Below are 18,933 nucleotides of genomic sequence, written 5' to 3'. Positions count from 1 at the left end.
AAATGAAGAGGTATTGGAAAGAATAGGAGAACAGAGGACTCTATGGAAGTCAATAAAAAATAGGCGAGATAGGTTGGTAGGACACCTTCTCAGGCATGAAGGTCTAGTTAGAGACATATTAGAGGCAGAAGCAGGAGTTAGGAGGGGTAGAGGTAGACCTAGGATGGATTACTGTTCGCAAATGGTTAAGGATGCGGGTTATTCTAGTTTTAGGGAAATGCGAACTTTAGCTCAGGATAGGAAAGAGTGGAGCTACGTGTCCAACCAGTCTGAAACTAAAAATGTTTCACTAAAATCATACGTACTGTTCGGTTTCCTTTATTATGATATAAATCCCCAAATTCTGATGTATTGTGAGGAGATGGACTCATGGAGATAGGTCATACTGTACCTATGTGAATAGGTGTCTCTATAAGTAGTGTTATGCTCTGGTGAAATTAAATTAGCATATTAACAAAAGTCTATCTTCTATATCACAGTATATTTCTCAAGAAGTTGATCTACTCCCATCAAGAGTATAAATTATTAGGAGAAATAGTTTAGATACAGGGAGATACCTTCTAGTTTTCGGGAAATGCGAAGATTAGTTCGGGATATGACTAAATGGAAATGCGTGGCCAACCAGTCCTAGGACTGATAATCTTATGATGATGAGGTATCTACTATTTCAAGTAACCAGATCTTTGGAAGAATGATTTTTGGCAAAATCTTCATTACACTACTACCCTATGAAAAATAACTTTATTCTGATAACATTTGATAAATTTAATAAAAATCCAGAAAATGATTGTACTGTTCCCATCTCTGGAAGGTTTCTGCATCTCCATATGTATAAGTGTCTTTTAAAGTTTGTTTGAGGTTTGACCCATCTGCATGAAATAATAGCTGCTCTTAATAATCGGGTAACCGATACGGTTCATCCAGATAGATATTATAGCATTCCATGAAGGAAAAGATGTATGAATGGTCGAGTTAAGTCGACTCGTGAGTCGACGATCGCGTTCAGTTTGAAATATTGTACCGAACGGATAAATATAGAATTAAGTCTTCCCTCTTAGCGCGGTCGTTTTCGCGTCTTTCTTTTGTTTCGAAATACATATCCGGCGGTTACCGGCTTATTTATTACGTGCCTGTCAAAACGTGGAACATCACCTTTTTGTCTTTGTTTGTTGTAGTGCCGTAATATTAATGGCCGGGCGAAATTTACGCGCTGCCGCGGCAACGGTGGCGACGACGACGCCGTTACACCGCGGCTTTTTTTACCATCAGTAACGCGCTCGCCATTCGCGCGGCCCCCGAGCCTTAATTAAGATTGTCAGATGTTTTGTTCGTTGTCAAGACATCTTTCGCTTGTAATGTGTTCTAAATCGGCTGCAGCCGCACAAATAAAAGAACTCAATTAGAGAAGCACTTGCTCCCTAACGACGCACCAATAAAATTGCCATCCGTAACTTTATAACCCGCTGCCTCCATTCAAATTTATGCCGTTTCTTAAATTACGCCCCAACTAAATGTAAAATTGCCAATTTGTTTCGTTTCTATCCCAACGCCTGTTTTAGCTCATCTAATTGTGGAAAAGATGCACGATTCCCAACGTATCCTTCATTTCTTATTTCACTGGAAGGGTTAATTAGCCTAATTTCTGCCCAGAATATCGACATCCACTTGCAGTGAATTCGTGGCTTTGCAAGACTCTTCCTGAATGTTCCTTTGAAAATGTTCAGTTTTGAAATCATTTCTAAAAATTCAATATTAATTTGAAATCATTTTTTCGATTTTAGCAAATTCGTCTAATCCAAAAATAAAATAAAATAAATTCCAAAAACCCTTTAAGGACAATAAGTAGAATAATTTCGTTATCTTTGTTTTTTTTTATGTCGTTGGGTAAGTGTACATTGTACATACATATCTTTTAGTGCTGCTGTTACACTTCTCGTTTTATTTTCGTAACAATTTTCCGGCGTGAGATATATATTTTCCGCTGTGGTTTATTCCATGGAATAATAGAATGCGTCATTAGTTGCATTTGTCGATAGGCAATTAAATTGTTTAGAGTTAGAACTATACCTATAGGAAATAAACAACGTGTGAACGAGAAGTAAAGGGACCATGGCAGACCAAATCATCCGTGGTCTTGTTATCGACAATTGCTTATGGAAGGAAACGGAGCCAATTTAAGAAAACCGAAAACGACTACTTTCCAATGGCTTAATGGGCATTTTATTCAAATTACAATGTGTTAATTAATGGATAAAGAGTCGGGTAGATTAGTTCAATTAAGGCAACGGGCTCCCGGTTTTGTGCATTCCCAGTCACCAATTAGACCGACGATCCGCCAATAAATATTATCTTTCTCGGCTTGGAACGGACACCTGTGCCCCAGCCACTTATTTCTAAATTGGCCACCGCCACCGTCACGGCCATTTTTGTACGGCGCGCTCTTCACCATGTCCTCGTAGTAGGCCGTTGCGTTGTTATCGTCCTGGCGACGTGTCCTCTCTCTCTCTCGTTGTGTGCAAATTTGATGACCGAGGCGGCCAACTTGGACCGCTTTTTGTCTACATAGTCACCGATCTTCACTTCTTCTTCGAATCCAGAGACCGTTTACGTTCTGTTGCTTTGTTTTACTTTTTTTTTTTCGTTTGTTACCATGACACCGACCATTATATGCCAAACTAATTGAACGAAAAAATAACTGGTCGGTGCATCTAAAGACCTCAAATTGACACATATATATATACTTTCGACTGGGGTAGAATATACCTACCTTCTAACTGTTTTATGAATATTTCATTTGTACCACTACCACCAATTCATTAAGTCCTTGAATGAAAATAAATTTAATTTCGAATCAATAAGTGACAGATCTAGACTTGACCCTAACCAATACTGCATTCGCTTAATGTTCCAACATTCCTACTAACCTATCTCGCCAATTTCTTATTAACTTACATAGAACCATTTGTTCTCCTATTCTTTCTAATACTTCTTCATTTCTAACCTTCTCTATCCACGGTATCCTCATCATCCACCTGTAACACCACATTTCGAACGCTTGTAACATTTTCTTTTTCGTCGTGCCAACTATTCATGTTCCGCACCCGAACAACGTCGCACTCTAAACATACACCCTTTTTAGAATACAATCTTTTTCGAATTTCTAAATTCAACCGTTTGCGGCCATAGAAGTGACTTCTTTTTATTGAAGACTATGCGATCCTGCTTTATATATATCTCTACTACTCCTTTCGTCCTGACTTATCTGACTTCCTAGATACCGAAAATCAGCCGTTTCTTCTACTTTTTCGTCCCCTACCTTTATATTCGCTCTTTTCCTAATTTTTCTTCCCTTGTATACCAGTATTTTTGTTTTACTTGACATATGTACGTATTAAATGTATTATACTACATGTTTGTTTTTGACATGAGGTCTTACACTGTCTTGAACAGATTTTTTACGACAGTGTTTTAGGGCATCGATAAAGTTTTCGATGTTGACAAAACTGTTTGTATTTTGTTCTGGCTTCCAGTTGCTTAAATGAAAAATCCTCGGAGCAGATCGGGTACATGGCACACGTTGATAGACTTTCGCCACCTTGCGAGACCACTTTTTAATAATACTAACAAGTAATCGTGCAATAAAATCGGAATTTCTCGCGTTATTAAAATTTTATTTCCTCCAGTACATTAAAGCGTAAGCCATACATCCAGCTATTTACAATTCAGCGTAATAAAAGATTTATACTGCATATTAGTTCGACCTGAAACAATGAGAGAAAAAAATCAGGCGGTTTCGCCTTTCCTGATGGAATTCGTCACATGACCATACGATTATTACTTTTGCTTACGCTTTTATTTAGTTATTGAACAATCAGTAAATTTCTTTGCACTTTTTTCTTTATACGTTATTATTGATACTAATGATGAAGATTTAAATCTTTTTTAACCGACTCCAAAAAAAATGAGGACGTTATCAAATTGAACTGTGTGTTGTTTTTTTGTATGTTTGTTACGCGATTACTCCACCAATTATGAATTGATTTTGATGATTCTTTTTTTATTTGGCAGGTCTTACATCAGAGATGGTCTCGTATAAATTTAATCGAAATTGATTCAGTGCTTCTTGAAAAAAAAATCAACAAACACAAAAATTACTTGCATACTAAAATTGAAAAATAAAGTTAAATCTTATTTTTGCCATAAAACTACAGAATCGCTAAACGCAATTTTATGTAACGGTTTTCACTGTTAAACCAAACCTAATACCTACACAAAAATTGCTAGTTATATTTACTAAAAGCTATGTGAAGGCATATGAGATATGATTATCTCTGTAAGACAGTTTTTTTACTCTTAACTGAAGAACCATGTAACAGATTTTAAAGGACCTTTAACTGTTGAACTGTTGTGTATAGAATCACACAGGACAAATAGTTGGCATGAAACAGATTCAGTTTAAAGGTAAAAATGAAGTCTGCACAATAACGAAACTGCGAGCTAAAAAGCAGCATTTGATCCTTGCATAGCAAACTGTTTTCTACTCCTACTCTACTCCTAAAAAGACACTGGCGACAGTCACCTAATTTCAATAAAAAAAAGCAGATAAGGGCTTTGTAACTGATTCTCATTCTTAAATTTTAATTAATGTCAACTCGTTAATTCGTTGTGCTGTCCAATTTATTGAAAGTATTACACGATCATTTAGAATAACACCGAGATATACAGCTATAATTTTCAGGTGGTAAATTTATTTTAATTGGATTTCTTCTGGGTGGCGCAGACGTTTCAAAGCCGCCTACTAATAACTTTATTAAAATTCTTTTTATACCGGCACTCTCGACTCATCGAAAGAACATCTTTTCTACAAGTTACGTCAAGTGTTTAAGTCGATGTTTAATGACAAAACATTTACAAATCGTCTCCTTGCGAACAGACCAAATGCTAAAAGAATAGCGTTAACTTAACAAAAACATTTTATATTTTCTGTTACCTGTGTAGTCATCAATTTTAAAAAGAATTTTATCTCTAATTACATAATAAAATTCTTTAAACAATTGGAAAAAAATGATTGGAGTCCTTGATAGGGTTCAATGATAAAGATTCACTGGTTGCTTAATAGGAATACTAAATAAATAAATTCATGAAGACTTGTAGAGAACTGATGCTGTCCTCATTCAGACCTAAAGCTTACAGTTGGTTCCCAACGTTTCGCTTGTACGAAATGCGAGCTTCTTCAGAGATCGTTTTCTCTTCTCATTTCGTCTTGACTTATCAGTTCAGTAAATAAATAATTTTTTCCTTTGTTAAGTAAAAGGTAATAAACCGATTATCGATAATGTAGGTTGTTAACGGTGTGGTAAAGTCGTTTACAGGTTAGCACACTAAAATCCATCGCATCGATACAACCCACGGCAGGCGCCTCTTGTAAATCCCAAAGCTAAATTAGGTCCGATCACGAAACCCTTTTTTCGTTGTTAATGCGAGCTATTCGAAATCTATTGTGAGGCACTTGGAGAGAACCAAACTGTGATGATAAAATCGCTAATTTATTCTTGGCTGAAATATATTGCCTGCTAAACACGGCATGACCGAGTAATTTTGAATTAGGTGCAGACATTCATGTATGTGTGTACTTGAGGCAGTTCGTTCGTAAGTGGTCTTTTTGAATCCATGCAATTTACGTAAGTAATGAACTACTTATACATGAGTTCACATGGAGCTGTAATAGAAACAGCTAGCCGTAATCGTATCGATCGAGTCATATGGGAAAATGACTGTGTGTCTATATTTTTGTCACATAGATTTTGATGAGTGAGTAGTTAATTGCGTTAGATGGGTGCTTTCTGAATTGTAATAGGTATATACATTTTTTATGTTTCAAAGTAAAAGAGGAAGTTTCGTACAAGACTTTAAGGTTTTAAACCTTATTTATCGTTGTTGTACTTAATATACAATGCATTTGGTATATGAAATCCCTTGATTTGACCTGCTTATACTAACTCAGTATAACCGAAACTTTAGTATTAGATTTAGTCAACATTCTCCTGTACAATCTAATAAAATTGTGTTGATTCTTCATAGTACTGGGGATATAAAGCAAAGGATAGCGCAAAGTCAAGTCGCCTTTAATAAAAAGAAGTCACTTCTATGCTCGCGAACGGTTAATTTAAAAATTCGAAATAGATTGTTAAAGGTGTATGTTTAGAGCGCGGCGCTGTGCGGGTGCAAAACATGGTCGATGGGCGCGGCGGAATAGAAAAGCATAGACGTGTTTGAAATGTGCTGTGGATAGAGAAGGTTAGAAATGAAGAGGTATTACAAAGAATAGGAGAACAGAGGATTCAATAAGATAATGATAATAACTCAGGCATAAAGGTCTAATCAGAGACGTATTAGAGGCAGAAACAGGAGCTAAAAGGAGTAGAAGTAGAACTAGATTAGATTACTGATCGCAAATAGTTAAGGATGTGTGTTGTTCTAGTTTTGGGGAAATGCGAAAATTAGCTCACAATAGGAAATAGTGGATGTGCGTGTCCAACCATTCTGAGGGCTGACGACCTTATGATGATGATTCAAAGAATGAAGATGAAGGTATATTTTGTAACGATTTTGTTTGACAAATCGTAAGTCAATCGAAAGTTTTACGGTGCATTCCAGCAATTCCCGACGATCCTTTCGTTTATACGTTGTCGAGCCTTTAGCGGCGCATGTTTCTGGATCAAAATTCGAACAGGCAACATTTGATTCTGGTAAGCCCTGACAGTCTCGCTTTTGTTTCGTTTGATCCGTGACAACCGTGGCAGATTTATGTATTCAAGAGGCTGCTTCTCTCGGTCGGACGCCACGTACTATAGACCCCGCTTTCGGTATATTCATGAAATTTCTGCTGTTTAGGAAGAATGCGCCTTAACAGGCAATTTTACGCTTTAATTGGCTGCACAAGAAATTTTTCGTCGATCAAAATCCGACCACTTTCAACACATTACTACTAAATCACTTAATAGTTCGATTCGACTTTTTACACAATTGTACGTGTATTTAAACCGCGTAGGTAATTATTTTTTAAGGAAACCACTTTTTATTCGAATAACTAAAGCTCCTTAGAAGTTAATATCTTTTTACATTGAAAAACCTCTGATCTACTACTATATTATACAAGCACTTGTGTAATTATTTATTTGTGGACGGTTTAAACGTACATACTCATATTTGATGCAGTTGAAGATCTAAAACTCCTGTCTTTTTTAAATCAAACCAGGGACGTACTCAAAATTTCGAGTTAGAAAAGGCCATGAAAGGTGTGGATATTTTGAAACTGAAATATAGAAGGCTGTTTCAGATTCTTGTCTTCAACATCAGGAATACCATTAAATACTCAAAACAAAAAATAAAAATTACTCTGATTTATTCTTATAGTTATTGAATAATACTCCTGATAATAAATGAATAAATGTGTATTTATTGGATTCATTGTTTATCAAGCTTTAACGAAACCTCTAGTTCTTATTCAATTGAAGATTAAAGGGTACATGCATGCTTAAAAGAAGCGCCGAAGATTTACCTCAGTTAGGCTCTTAATCGGGGTCCACATGAACGGGGCACTGAATTGTACCCTGGTTGTTTTACCAACATGTTGTCGGGGTACCGAAATTTGTCTCTACCTTTCATCTAACCTGGTATATTGATAGGGAACCTAGACGTTTATCCTTAGTAGACACCCGATGGGTTCCAAGTGATCCAAGCACAGGTACTTTTCCCGATCGGGCAACTTAAATCTGCCCCGTTCTTTTGCCCAGCCGGGGTCATGTGGTAAAGGCCGTTACATACACCCCTAACTTAGTCTACAAAATTGGGACATATTTTAGCTTCTCGACTGGGTGTTAGTCTGTAAGTCTAGCCACATTTCTACCAGAGAAAATTATACAAATATCCAGCAATTTGTAATTTAAAACTATTTTATTGTACTATGTTTTGTTGGACTAATAACGTGAACAAAATTGTATTGAAAAAAGATTCAATGATTCTTACAACACTGTCTCATCTCTCTAAGGTGGATCATCATTTGGAAAACAACAATCCCATTATTATTCACTTTTTATAGACAGATAATTGATGGGTGGATATATACCTACGAGATACCTTATTATAGTGTATCAAGTACCTACCATAAAAGTTTATTGACCTCTTCGATCCTCGTTTACCTAACTGCTTTATGGGACTAGTAACAATTTAGTACAAGCACTCAGAACCTTTAATTCGTCGTATAAATGTTATAATAGGTAATCAGAAAAACCATCGGCAAGATTAAAAAAGGCGCTTTGATACGCGCCGCCACCTATGAATATAATTAGCGTGGGTTAATTTCCATGGTGAATATACAATCGGGTGTATGGTATGGTGGTGGATGTGGTGGTCTGAACATATTACAACAACAGCTGGTTTGTATGTATTACAACAACAACAACAACAACAACACTATGAATACTTAACATAAACATGTTTATTACGACGAAAGAAAGGGCTCCGATAATAAATTGAGAAGGTGCTAATGATTTTGTTTTATGTTTTTTTATAACACAGCTTTTAAAAGCTGCCTTCTTTTTTTAATCGAACTTTAAGAGTCATGATGTGCTATATTGTTTTTTTTTGGATGAATTCTTCATCATAAAAGCAACCTATTTTACATGGCTGCAATTATATTCAACAAAACACCCCAATCATTGTATTAATTGCAATAAATAAGCTTTTGAATTCGTTTTAATTTTAAGGTTATTGTATTTCGAAATTAATATTAGAAAACGAATATATATGTGACTCTACTAGCATTAAAATATAGTGTTGTTCGGAAAGTCATTTCGTTTTTTCCCGACAGAGGATTTAATTGTATTCTTTTGCACCCAACTTCACATTTAAGCCGTATAATTTTTATATGCTTTGAGAGCTCATATAGCAAGGCTTGTGTGTGAAAAATTCCAATTAATTCTACGCAGTAGTTTTTGGTTGGTGCCCTTTTAAATATGGAGAGCGATAAGCAGCATTTTCGACATATCTTACTGTTTTACTACAGAAAGGGTAAAAATGCTGTTCAAGCCAGAAAGAAATTGACTGATGTGTATGGAGAAGGTGTGTTGACAGTACGCCAGTGCCAGAACTGGTTCGCTAAATTTCGATCCGGCAATTTTGATGTCGAAGATGCACCACGTTCGGGAAGGCCGGTTGAAGCTGATAAAGACGCGATAAAGGCATTAGTTGATGTGAACCGGCGAATAACAACACGTGAGATCGGATTGAGGTTAAATTTATCAAATTCAACAGTTTATGACCACTTGAAAGGCCTGGGATTATCCTCGAAGCTCGATGTATGGGTTCCCCATGTTCTCACAGAGAGAAATCTGTGTCGCCGCATTGACGTCTGCGATTCGCTTCTCAAACGTCACGAAAATGATCCGTTTTTGAAGCGCATCATCACTGGGGACGAAAAATGGGTTGTATACAACAACGTCAAACGCAAGAGGTCATGGAGCAAAAAAGATGAACCGGCTCAAACCATTTCCAAAGCCGATATTCACCAAAAAAAGGTGATGCTGTCTGTTTGGTGGGATTTTAAAGGAATCGTTTTTTTTGAGCTTTTACCGGATAACACAACGATTAATTCGGAAGTCTACTGTCATCAGCTGGACAAACTGAATGATGCACTTCAACAGAAAAGGTCAGAACTAATCAACAGGAAAGGTGTAGTGTTTCACCAAGACAACGCGAGACCTCACACAAGTTTGGTCACTCGCCAAAAGCTTTTACAGCTTGAATGGGATACAATGCTACACCCACCATATTCTCCAGACCTGGCACCATCGGATTATTATTTGTTCCGGTCACTCCAAAATTTTTTAGACGGTAAAACCTTCACCTCAAATGAGGAGGTCAAAAACCTCCTCGATCAGTTTTTTGCCAGCAAAGACCAAAAATTTTATGAGCGTGGAATTATGCTACTACCAGAAAGATGGCAAAAGGTGTTGGACCAGAACGGTCAATATATAATTTAATAAAGTATTTGTTTATTATACGAAAACTGTCTTTCATTTCCACAAAAAAAAAAAAACGAAATGACTTTCCGAACAACCCTATAGAAGTTCTTGTTGTATCTTGTACTATAGTAACATAACTATTTCTCTTAAAATGCGAATGGCATAAGTATGTGAATTTACTATACGTCTAGGCATGTATATGTCTGTTTTAAAAGTAATAGGTAGGTGCATACATAGGTAGCATGTAGTTGGGATTGCGTGTCAATAAAAATTCAATAAAACGACAAGCGGCAACTGCGTCGTGTGTATTATGGCGCTGACTACGTCGGCGCGCTCGACAATAAATATAATAAAAATTGCATTTAATCTTTCGTTTTCCACGTAAACAGTTGCAAAATTAGGGATTATTTAGTGCCGGCCGTGCTAATTGCGAATAATGTTAATTTATCTAAACGTGGATCTGCTTTATGGCCGGTTCACGCTGCATGCATTCAGAATAACGGCGGCCGTGCAATTTCCAATTTCATTTGTTTAATGACGTTATCTTTATTCGCCGACATAATTTATTTCGCTTCTAATTATGCGCAGCCACTCACTTCGACGCTGATGCTGGCCGCACCGCCGCGCCGCGTATAGTTACTGCTAATTCTAACTCGCAACTGAAAACATTTTCCTCGTATGTCAACTGTGCTGTTAGTTTTTTTCTATGTTGAAAAGTAACTACTCTCGTTATCTGAGAAGCTTCATTACTGTGTCCAAAAATCCAATGTACTATGAGTATGTAGCAGCTATCAGACACCCGATTAGAATTTTGAGGGGACTGCCGATAGGATCTCTATATGTGGGTAGTCACACTACCTTTTGTGGGTCCCATGAGATTTCCCCCCAGGGCAAGCCCCATAAGCCATATAACGTCTTGTCGCATTTGCGCATCATCAGGAATGCCGCATGTGGCCACCGCGGGGAAAAATTATTACTACCCATCATCATCATAAGGTCATCAGTCCTAAGACTGGTTGGACACGTACCTCCATTCTTTCCTATCCTGAAGTAATATTCGCATTTCCCCAAAACTAGAACAACCCACATCCTTAACTATTTGCGAACAGTAATCTAACCTCGGTCTACCTCTACCCCTGCTGACTACTGCTTCTGCCTCTAATATGTCTTTGACTAGACCTTCATGCCTGAGAAGGAGTCCTACCAACCTATCTCGCCTATACATGGGGCATATCGTTTATAAATATAAAAATAAATGCTGAGAGAATCACTTAATATTTAGAAATCGTAAGACAATGAACTTCAAGAATAAAAAACATCGATTAAAAATCCTTAAGCTTTCTAAAAACTTCCATCTACGTTGAATATTGTTTCTGATATTCGGATTTGATTGGCCAATGTCCAAAATTGGGCTCTTCTTCGACTATAGTCCTCAGGTGGATTCGTTTACGTTTTACCAAACGTTTCACCAAATCCTTTGATCGATATCCTAATCAGGGATCGTGATGAGGGTAGAGAAGGGGATAAACCAAATACTGGACCACGGCTACCAAACCCGAATTTCGAACCGTCTTTAAATTAGTCCGATAGTGAAAATCTTCTTTCAACCTTTCTTCCACCTGGATTTTTCCTAAATATAATAGCAATTCTTTTTCTTTTCTTTTGTCGATGCTTATGTCATTATTTGTTGTATGAGTTAATTGTTTTTTCTTTTTGGCACACTTAAATCAACAATTTGTAAATTTTGTAGACGTTTATCATCGTTGCCAATAAATTTAAATACCACTACATCTTGACGAATTCTAGCTAATTATAGTAACATAAGAATGTCATACCAATTTGACTGTATTCCTTATTACATATTAGATTTTATCAACAAATTTGAAAGGTGTTGATATCAGATTAATCTAATTATAAGATGTAGTTCCCTAATAGTAATATTGTCTACCCTCATCGAGGATGTGTCCATTTGTGTGCTAAATTGTTTAATAAATCAAACGTCTTTAGTAACGATCGTTCGCCCAAAACAAAAGAATTCCTTTCGGTATCGTGACGGGTTATGGTCAAATTAATGGATGTCAGCAATAGGGCATTAGGAACACAAAAGTTTATGGTTTTAAGAGCGAAATGGACAGTGCTAAACAGGTTTCAGATGACGGAGTTTGCATACAGGTAGAAAAGCTGAAATTAATAAATTCTTTTTTCGTGGTAAAGTTTCAGCGTTCAAACGGAATTCCTCTAAAAGAGAGCGAATAAGACTAAGGTATAAAATTCCTTGCAACTATACAATATTCAATCCTTATCAAAGAAAATTCAACAAAATATACACTTCTTCAAGGATATGTCTCTAAAACTATTTCGGGCAACCAGAAGATTTAACTGTACCAATATCCTTTTTGGTAGTGTTGCAAGATTCTTGTTACAAAAAAGTTAACTCCTATGCATTGATAAAATCATTGCAATTGTCTTAAGTTATGAGAAAGGTGTCCTACCTGCATTCATGGAAGGTACTCCGAAATGTGAAGGGCTCTGAAACATGTGTCCAGATGTTCCAAAAGGTCCTACCAGACCTTGCGACGGCCAGTTGGCTTGATAGACGGCAGCTGCCAACGCGGAAAACGGAGTAGGCCTTATGGGCCCTTGACTGATAAGGTTTTCCCTTTGAAATTCCGGTCGTTCTCTCGCGTGCGTACCGGGCGATTCGTTGCCCTTCGAAGGACTAGACGACGTATGATCGGTATTAATATCTTCCACGTCCACTATCGAGTCCTCCTGATTCGAATCGTATTCTTCGTCGGAGGATTGATGTTGGGGACTGGATGACGAAAGATTTTGGGTGGATATAGGGGATAGCGGTTTGCATGGCCTGGTATCAGCTAATAAGGATGCAACACTGAAACTAATGTGTCCGTTTTTCGTGCCGGTTTGGACTTGCTGATGGGCACTCTGTTTTTCACTTATGCCTTGCATAGTGTCCGCACTCTTGGTGGTCAAACCGTCCAAGCATTGAATGGTCATACTTTGGGATGTTTCAGTCTGGTTCTTGAGCATGAAGGATCAACAATATCGAACACACTTATCTGCCACGATTTCCGAGTCACTTTTTCTCCAGAATTTTTCCGGATAACATTTTAAATTTTCCGGATAAAGACGCAAACGCACTCAACACCAGATTTTCTTCTTCTTGCAATAGTGATTCGGTCTTATGAAGGACAACCAACTCAAGAGGATATCTAGAGAGAACTGACCAGAAGGATACCGCGGTCGCTTCAAAGTGCATAGGACAGAGGGCGCGGTCTCGACGATAGGCGGCGACTGGCGTAGCGACGCCTTCCGTCGCGAAAGCTCTCTCTATTAAGCTATGCAGCCAATGAATGCGATTTATTCAGAATAGCATCGAGGAAAGCAGTGGAGCTGAATAGAATTTGTGAAGAGATGAAAAAGCGTCGTCGGAAAATTCAGCTGGTCCGTTGGAAGCTTATTTTGTTTGCAGCCCGTTTTACTGTTTCGTTATTATTTCAAGTGCAGAGTGGAGTAGTTGTATGTAACTTTTACGAGCCCCTTAAAAAGGCTTTTCAAATTGTTATAACTTAATTTAGAACCGCTGGAAGGTGTGCTTATCAGACGGGGCACGGGGCAAGGCCGGTTTTAGCCGCTTCAACCGTGGCTGTTCTTGACAGCATAAAATGAAATTGTAATTTCACTCTTTGGAACAACTTCATTGATCGTCGCTCCCGTTTGTTAATTCTCACATAAACTCACTTATTTCTGACAACTTCTTATACAATATCTAAGTTCTTTCTTTGAATTTTACTTAAGCTGGACCAATACTTATTTTAAATATCCAAAGACCATTGGAAATCAACGCATTTCTAGAGTTTTCCTCTGTTTGAAATTCATCTTTTTCGTTTGGTTGTACGTACCTGGTCTGTATACTGCTTATAATTGATATACATATGTATTTACGAATAATATGATACATATTTAAAATTTAAATTTGGAAATGTTAATGCCAGGCGCTTACACCAAAAATGTTTATGGCCCATTAATAATTTATATTGCAATTAATGGGCTTAGAGATATGGTTACATAAAGTAGAAGCGGTATTGCCTAAACGATATGGGTGGAAGATAAATAAAAGTAAAACAAAAATATTGGTAGGATATAGGATAGGGTGGTAGAAGCGGAGGGCGCTATGGGAATCAATAAGAAATAAAATAGGCGAAATTGGTTGGATATGAAGAGCTAGCTAGACATATTAGAAACAGGAGTTGGAGGCAAACCTAGATGAGATTACTGTTCAGAAATAGTTAAGGGTGTGGGATGTTCTAGTTTTAGCGGCTGAAGAGGACCCTAGTTGGTCCTAGAACGGCCTCAGGTAGAGGGGTTTTAGTCGGTAGGTCCGAAGACTTCTTCCTCTGGAATCCGACACTATGCAATCGTACGGACGGGTGGGTGTCTTTTAAAGATTTCCACGAAAACATAAAAAAAAATTTAGTTTTAGGGAAATGCGAAGATTAGCTCAGGAGTTGAAGGTAGTGGTATGTATGTATGTACTTTATTCAGAAAATTTTTAATGGCTGTGGAAGTCAATAAGAAATAGGCGAGATAGGTTGGTAGGACACCTTCTCAGGCATGAAGGTCTAGTCAGAGAGATATTAGAGGCAGAAACGGGAGTTAGGAGGGGTAGAGGTAGACCTAGATTAGATTACCGTTCGCAAATAGTTAAGGATATGGGTTTTCTAGTTTTAGGGAAATGCGAAGATTACCTGAAGATAGGAAAGAGTGGAGATGCGTGTCCAACCAGTCTGACCAGGACTGACGACCTTATAATGATGAAAATCTTTGTACGCCTGTATAATAGCTGCGAATATTGTCTCCGTCAACTTCTGTTTTTTTTTTTGTTAAATTTATTTAGTCACTTAGGTATCTACCCATGTATGTTACATTATAATCGAAGTATTATTAATGCTATAGTATATAGTTAATTTCCATTATAGAATGCAGCTCGTTATTGCCAACGTAACGGCACTACCTAATAGAAACCATTCGCGTAATTGAAAAGAAACCTTTAATTAGTATTAACTAATTGGCTATATGCTATACTATGCGCCGATATTCGCTAAGAGCATAATTCATTAGACTCGATTGGCATAAGATAGTGGTTATGGTCAATACCAATTACGAAGATCGGCTACGTTCTAGTTGTTGTTGTTGTCCTTCTCATACTTTGTATTTCTCTCTGTTTCTCTCTTCGCTGTTTCACAGTCGTTCGTCCTGCCGATGGTCTCATTGTTTGCTTGCTATTATATGTATTGTGAAAGTCATATCGATGATTTTGAACTAAATTAATAACAAGAACAACTAATTGTCGGTATAATGATGTCATTTTGTATCGTCGTCGCCATCATCATCATCATCATCATCGGAACGATAATAGTGGCGCACAATCGGAGCAATTAAAAATCAAAAATAACAAGAGCCAATTAAACTAATTTAACAGGCTTACTTTTCTGCAGCCGATTTTAACGAGCAAAAACAACCGATCTAATTTGCAATGGTAAACGACTCGAACAGAAAAATCTCTAAAGACCTCCGTTAAAGTCCCCTCTCGAATCGAAACGTTGAGCCGCTGTGACGCGCTCTTTTTTCCTCTTTTTTCTTGCTTTTATCTTAATGCATGCACCCGATGTCCTCTTTGTATAATAATAATAATTTTTCATCGAGCTGCATTAAAAAAACAAACATTTTTACATTAACTTTGATATGCAATAGGTAATAATTAGTAATTTAAATCATGGCGGCTTGACACCATTACAATTTAACAATCCTTTAAGCCAGTGGCGGCTCATGGCACCTATTTGTCAAAATTTAATTCCACATTAGCAGCTTTATGTTAGTGAATCTGGTTGCTGAAGGGAACGGTGCGAGGCAGTGCGCAGAGCTGCCTCTTGCGGCCCAGTTCAGTAGTGTGAAAGATACTGCGACACACTCGACACCATTAATTTAAACTTTTCACTGTTTCCTATATTGAAGTTACACTGCAGACACTTTTATAAGTCCATCTTTTATTTTTATGTTTCAGATTCTAAGCCTTAAAACGCTGAGCAGTGGATTTGAGTCTTCCATCATGTTGGGTGGTAAGTGCTTCAAGGATTATTTATAATTTTTTTGTAGTTCTCTTGTGATCCTTCGCTTAAATTGGTAAAATACCTAACGACGTTGCTATTTTAATAATGTTTAATAATAAAAGCAAGGATACAATTTTGGCAAGGAAATTGGGGATTTAATTACATCGTGTTTGGTTGAAACAAAGTATCGGCGTATGACTTAGCATTTTTTCCTGACTCGGTACTAATAGGTTTAATCATATTACCTACCGCTTCATTAAGGAACTTTTTATTAATTATTTATTTATTTAACCAACGGTTTGCCTCGATATATTAGGGCAAAACTGTACAATCCCCACCCCCCGTTATAATTAAAGCAAACAACCTTATAAATTAATTAAATAGATCGTTGTTTGTTTCATATTTCTGGTATTTTACATGAAGAAATATTTGTTTATCTATTGTTTGATATTACAATATATCGTACCAGAAAATGAATCAAAAAGTTACAACTTCTGACTTGATAAAAGCATTATTATAGATTATATTTATATAACACAGGAAATTGTTAATTACACAGGAAATACAAAAGTTGTAATTTCTTAGTGGTAATTAATTAATTGCAAACAAGGTAAACTTCCTATCAGCATTGTAATGTGTTAGATATAAGAAACACGATTACACAGCCATCCGCCGTTTCAATTAAGATCTAATTAGAGCCCGCACAGTTTCTATATATATAATTTAACTGGCAGCTTTCTATGTTTGAATCTAGATAATGCATTTAGGTACAAAGTCTCACAATATATACGTACATACCATAGTACGTGGTACTTACTATCTACTATTTCGCGAAATATTCGGTGTTAACTGAACAATTTTCACACGATCAGTTGTTACAAACAGGACGAATCAAGATATTTTGCATTTGATTTTGATAGATTTGTTTTTCCGGAAGAATAATCCGTTTATTAAATTGTAACTATGTTGGACGGTTTCGTTTCATAAATATGATGAAGGTAATACATCAAATGCACTTAAAATGACCCTGGTTAATGTGACCAATTACGTAGGACGATACGATAAATGTGACGGTCACAGTCGTAATTTGTTAATTGCCCTTCGCATTTCCTCGATTCTTTGACATGAGAAAATATTAAAGAAAATGATGGAATTTTTTTTTTTTTTGTAAATACTTATACGTATAAAATTTAAAACCAAATATAATCTTCTTTGTAATGACTCAGGGACAAAAACCACGACGACAAACACGTTTCAATGATATAAAATTATTATTTTTACATTAACTATTTATCTGTGCGGTCTACCGACAGGTACCAGCTTTGGAATTTGACTTACTACCATGGTTCTGCTTGATTTTTTAAGCCTACCAAAAGAAGAACATCACTTCTTTCGTGTTGTCATTGCTTACCGTACGCTTAATCGTTTGTTATTGTATAAATATATAACATGAACGAAATGTGTTTTTTTCCACCAATATTTATGGTTTTTTATTTAAATAATTAACATTATCTAAATGGACCACCATGTACTTTAGTTAATTCGACTCTGATTTACCTTTGATGTTATTTTAAAGGTAAGCAAGCTGGGTTATAGTTATTTTTAAAATTAAATTCATCGATTTTTCGATGAATATGGTAGGGTCACTTTTTTGGTACCGGCTTAATAGGTCATAACTTACTCGCTCCCTATCTATTCTTCATGAATAATAATCACATATCAAACACATAAACTAGCACCTAAATAACACGCCGGCTTTAGAAGGGTAGCCGTCTAGGTAGTCGTCCAGTTAATAGTTCTCTTTCGTTTCCGCTGTTGTGGCCCTTTTTTCCCTCGACGCCATCATCGTTCGATCAATTTGGTGACCCTCGCGTCATGTCGCGTCGCTCTGCACCGCGTTGCGTTTGTATCTACCAGTAATTTTACCCTGCCGTTCACTGTTTTGCTGGTTGGTAGTTGTCTACACCACGTACAGAAACAGCGGCCGATAACATCGGCGCTGCTGGTCCCCCTTAATTATTAAATATCCAGGTTAAGCTGCCTGAAAACACTCGTAATTGGCTCTTTAATTAAGGCCCTTGCAATCGAGATGTATTAATTAGGACCGCCGAACAAACGAGGTGATGTTCCAGTATAAAAAAGTTAACTGAACGTAAATAAACGATTCAAATCGTCGATAATACCTTTTGAAGGTATTATATTTATTTATTATCTATCTATTTTTACCTAATCAGAAACCTTTTTCAGTTAATTAATAGATTTTTGGGAATATTTGGGATATTTTTTTTGTTTCTATCGTAGCAATAACAGATCCTACAATGGTAATAGTTTATTTCAGTAGGTTTTAAAAAATAGCAATTATTATTAGATACGGATTTTTTAGTTTCTAATATATTTGCATAATTTTTTTCGCGTATTTCGAATAGGTACAGAAAGTAATATGAAGGTAATTGTCAATCGTTGAAATAACATTTAAATATTTAAATTAAATATTTAAGGTGTACGTAATACATAAATTGCTAAAATCTGCTTGAGTTCGCATGACGAATTTTCATACATAATTAACAACCCTAAATGAATTTTTGTAAAATACATATAAATTCCCGAGAAAAAAATGTTCAGTCTCTCATCGAGTCTCTCTGGTGTCGCTGAGAGAGACTGTCGAGAGACCGTCAAAACAACTGTTTAGCGTCTCTGAACGAGAGACTCGAGTCGCTCATAGAGAGATCCTCATTTCGTATCTAGTCTCTGAATGAGAGACGTCGTCCAGTTAATAG

The 18,933-nt window shown here is 36.7% G+C and overlaps 1 protein-coding gene across 1 annotated transcript in view; it reads right to left on the bottom strand.

Annotated features, from left to right (window-relative positions):
* LOC108741817 (homeobox protein MSX-1-like) overlaps positions 1 to 13,266 on the bottom strand; it is a 20,796-nt gene extending 7,530 nt beyond the window's left edge. The window contains exon 1 of the mRNA XM_025978574.1: positions 12,518 to 13,266. Coding sequence (XP_025834359.1) covers positions 12,518 to 13,076 — 559 coding nt within the window. The 5' untranslated portion in view covers positions 13,077 to 13,266. The remainder of the gene's footprint in view (positions 1 to 12,517) is intronic.
* Positions 13,267 to 18,933: the final 5,667 nt, after the last annotated feature.

The sequence above is a fragment of the Agrilus planipennis genome, unplaced genomic scaffold (assembly GCF_000699045.2).
Source record: "Agrilus planipennis isolate EAB-ADULT unplaced genomic scaffold, Apla_2.0 scaffold7, whole genome shotgun sequence".
In the NCBI taxonomy this organism is placed as follows: Eukaryota; Metazoa; Arthropoda; class Insecta; order Coleoptera; family Buprestidae; genus Agrilus; species Agrilus planipennis.
This window is presented reverse-complemented; position numbering and strand designations above follow the sequence as displayed.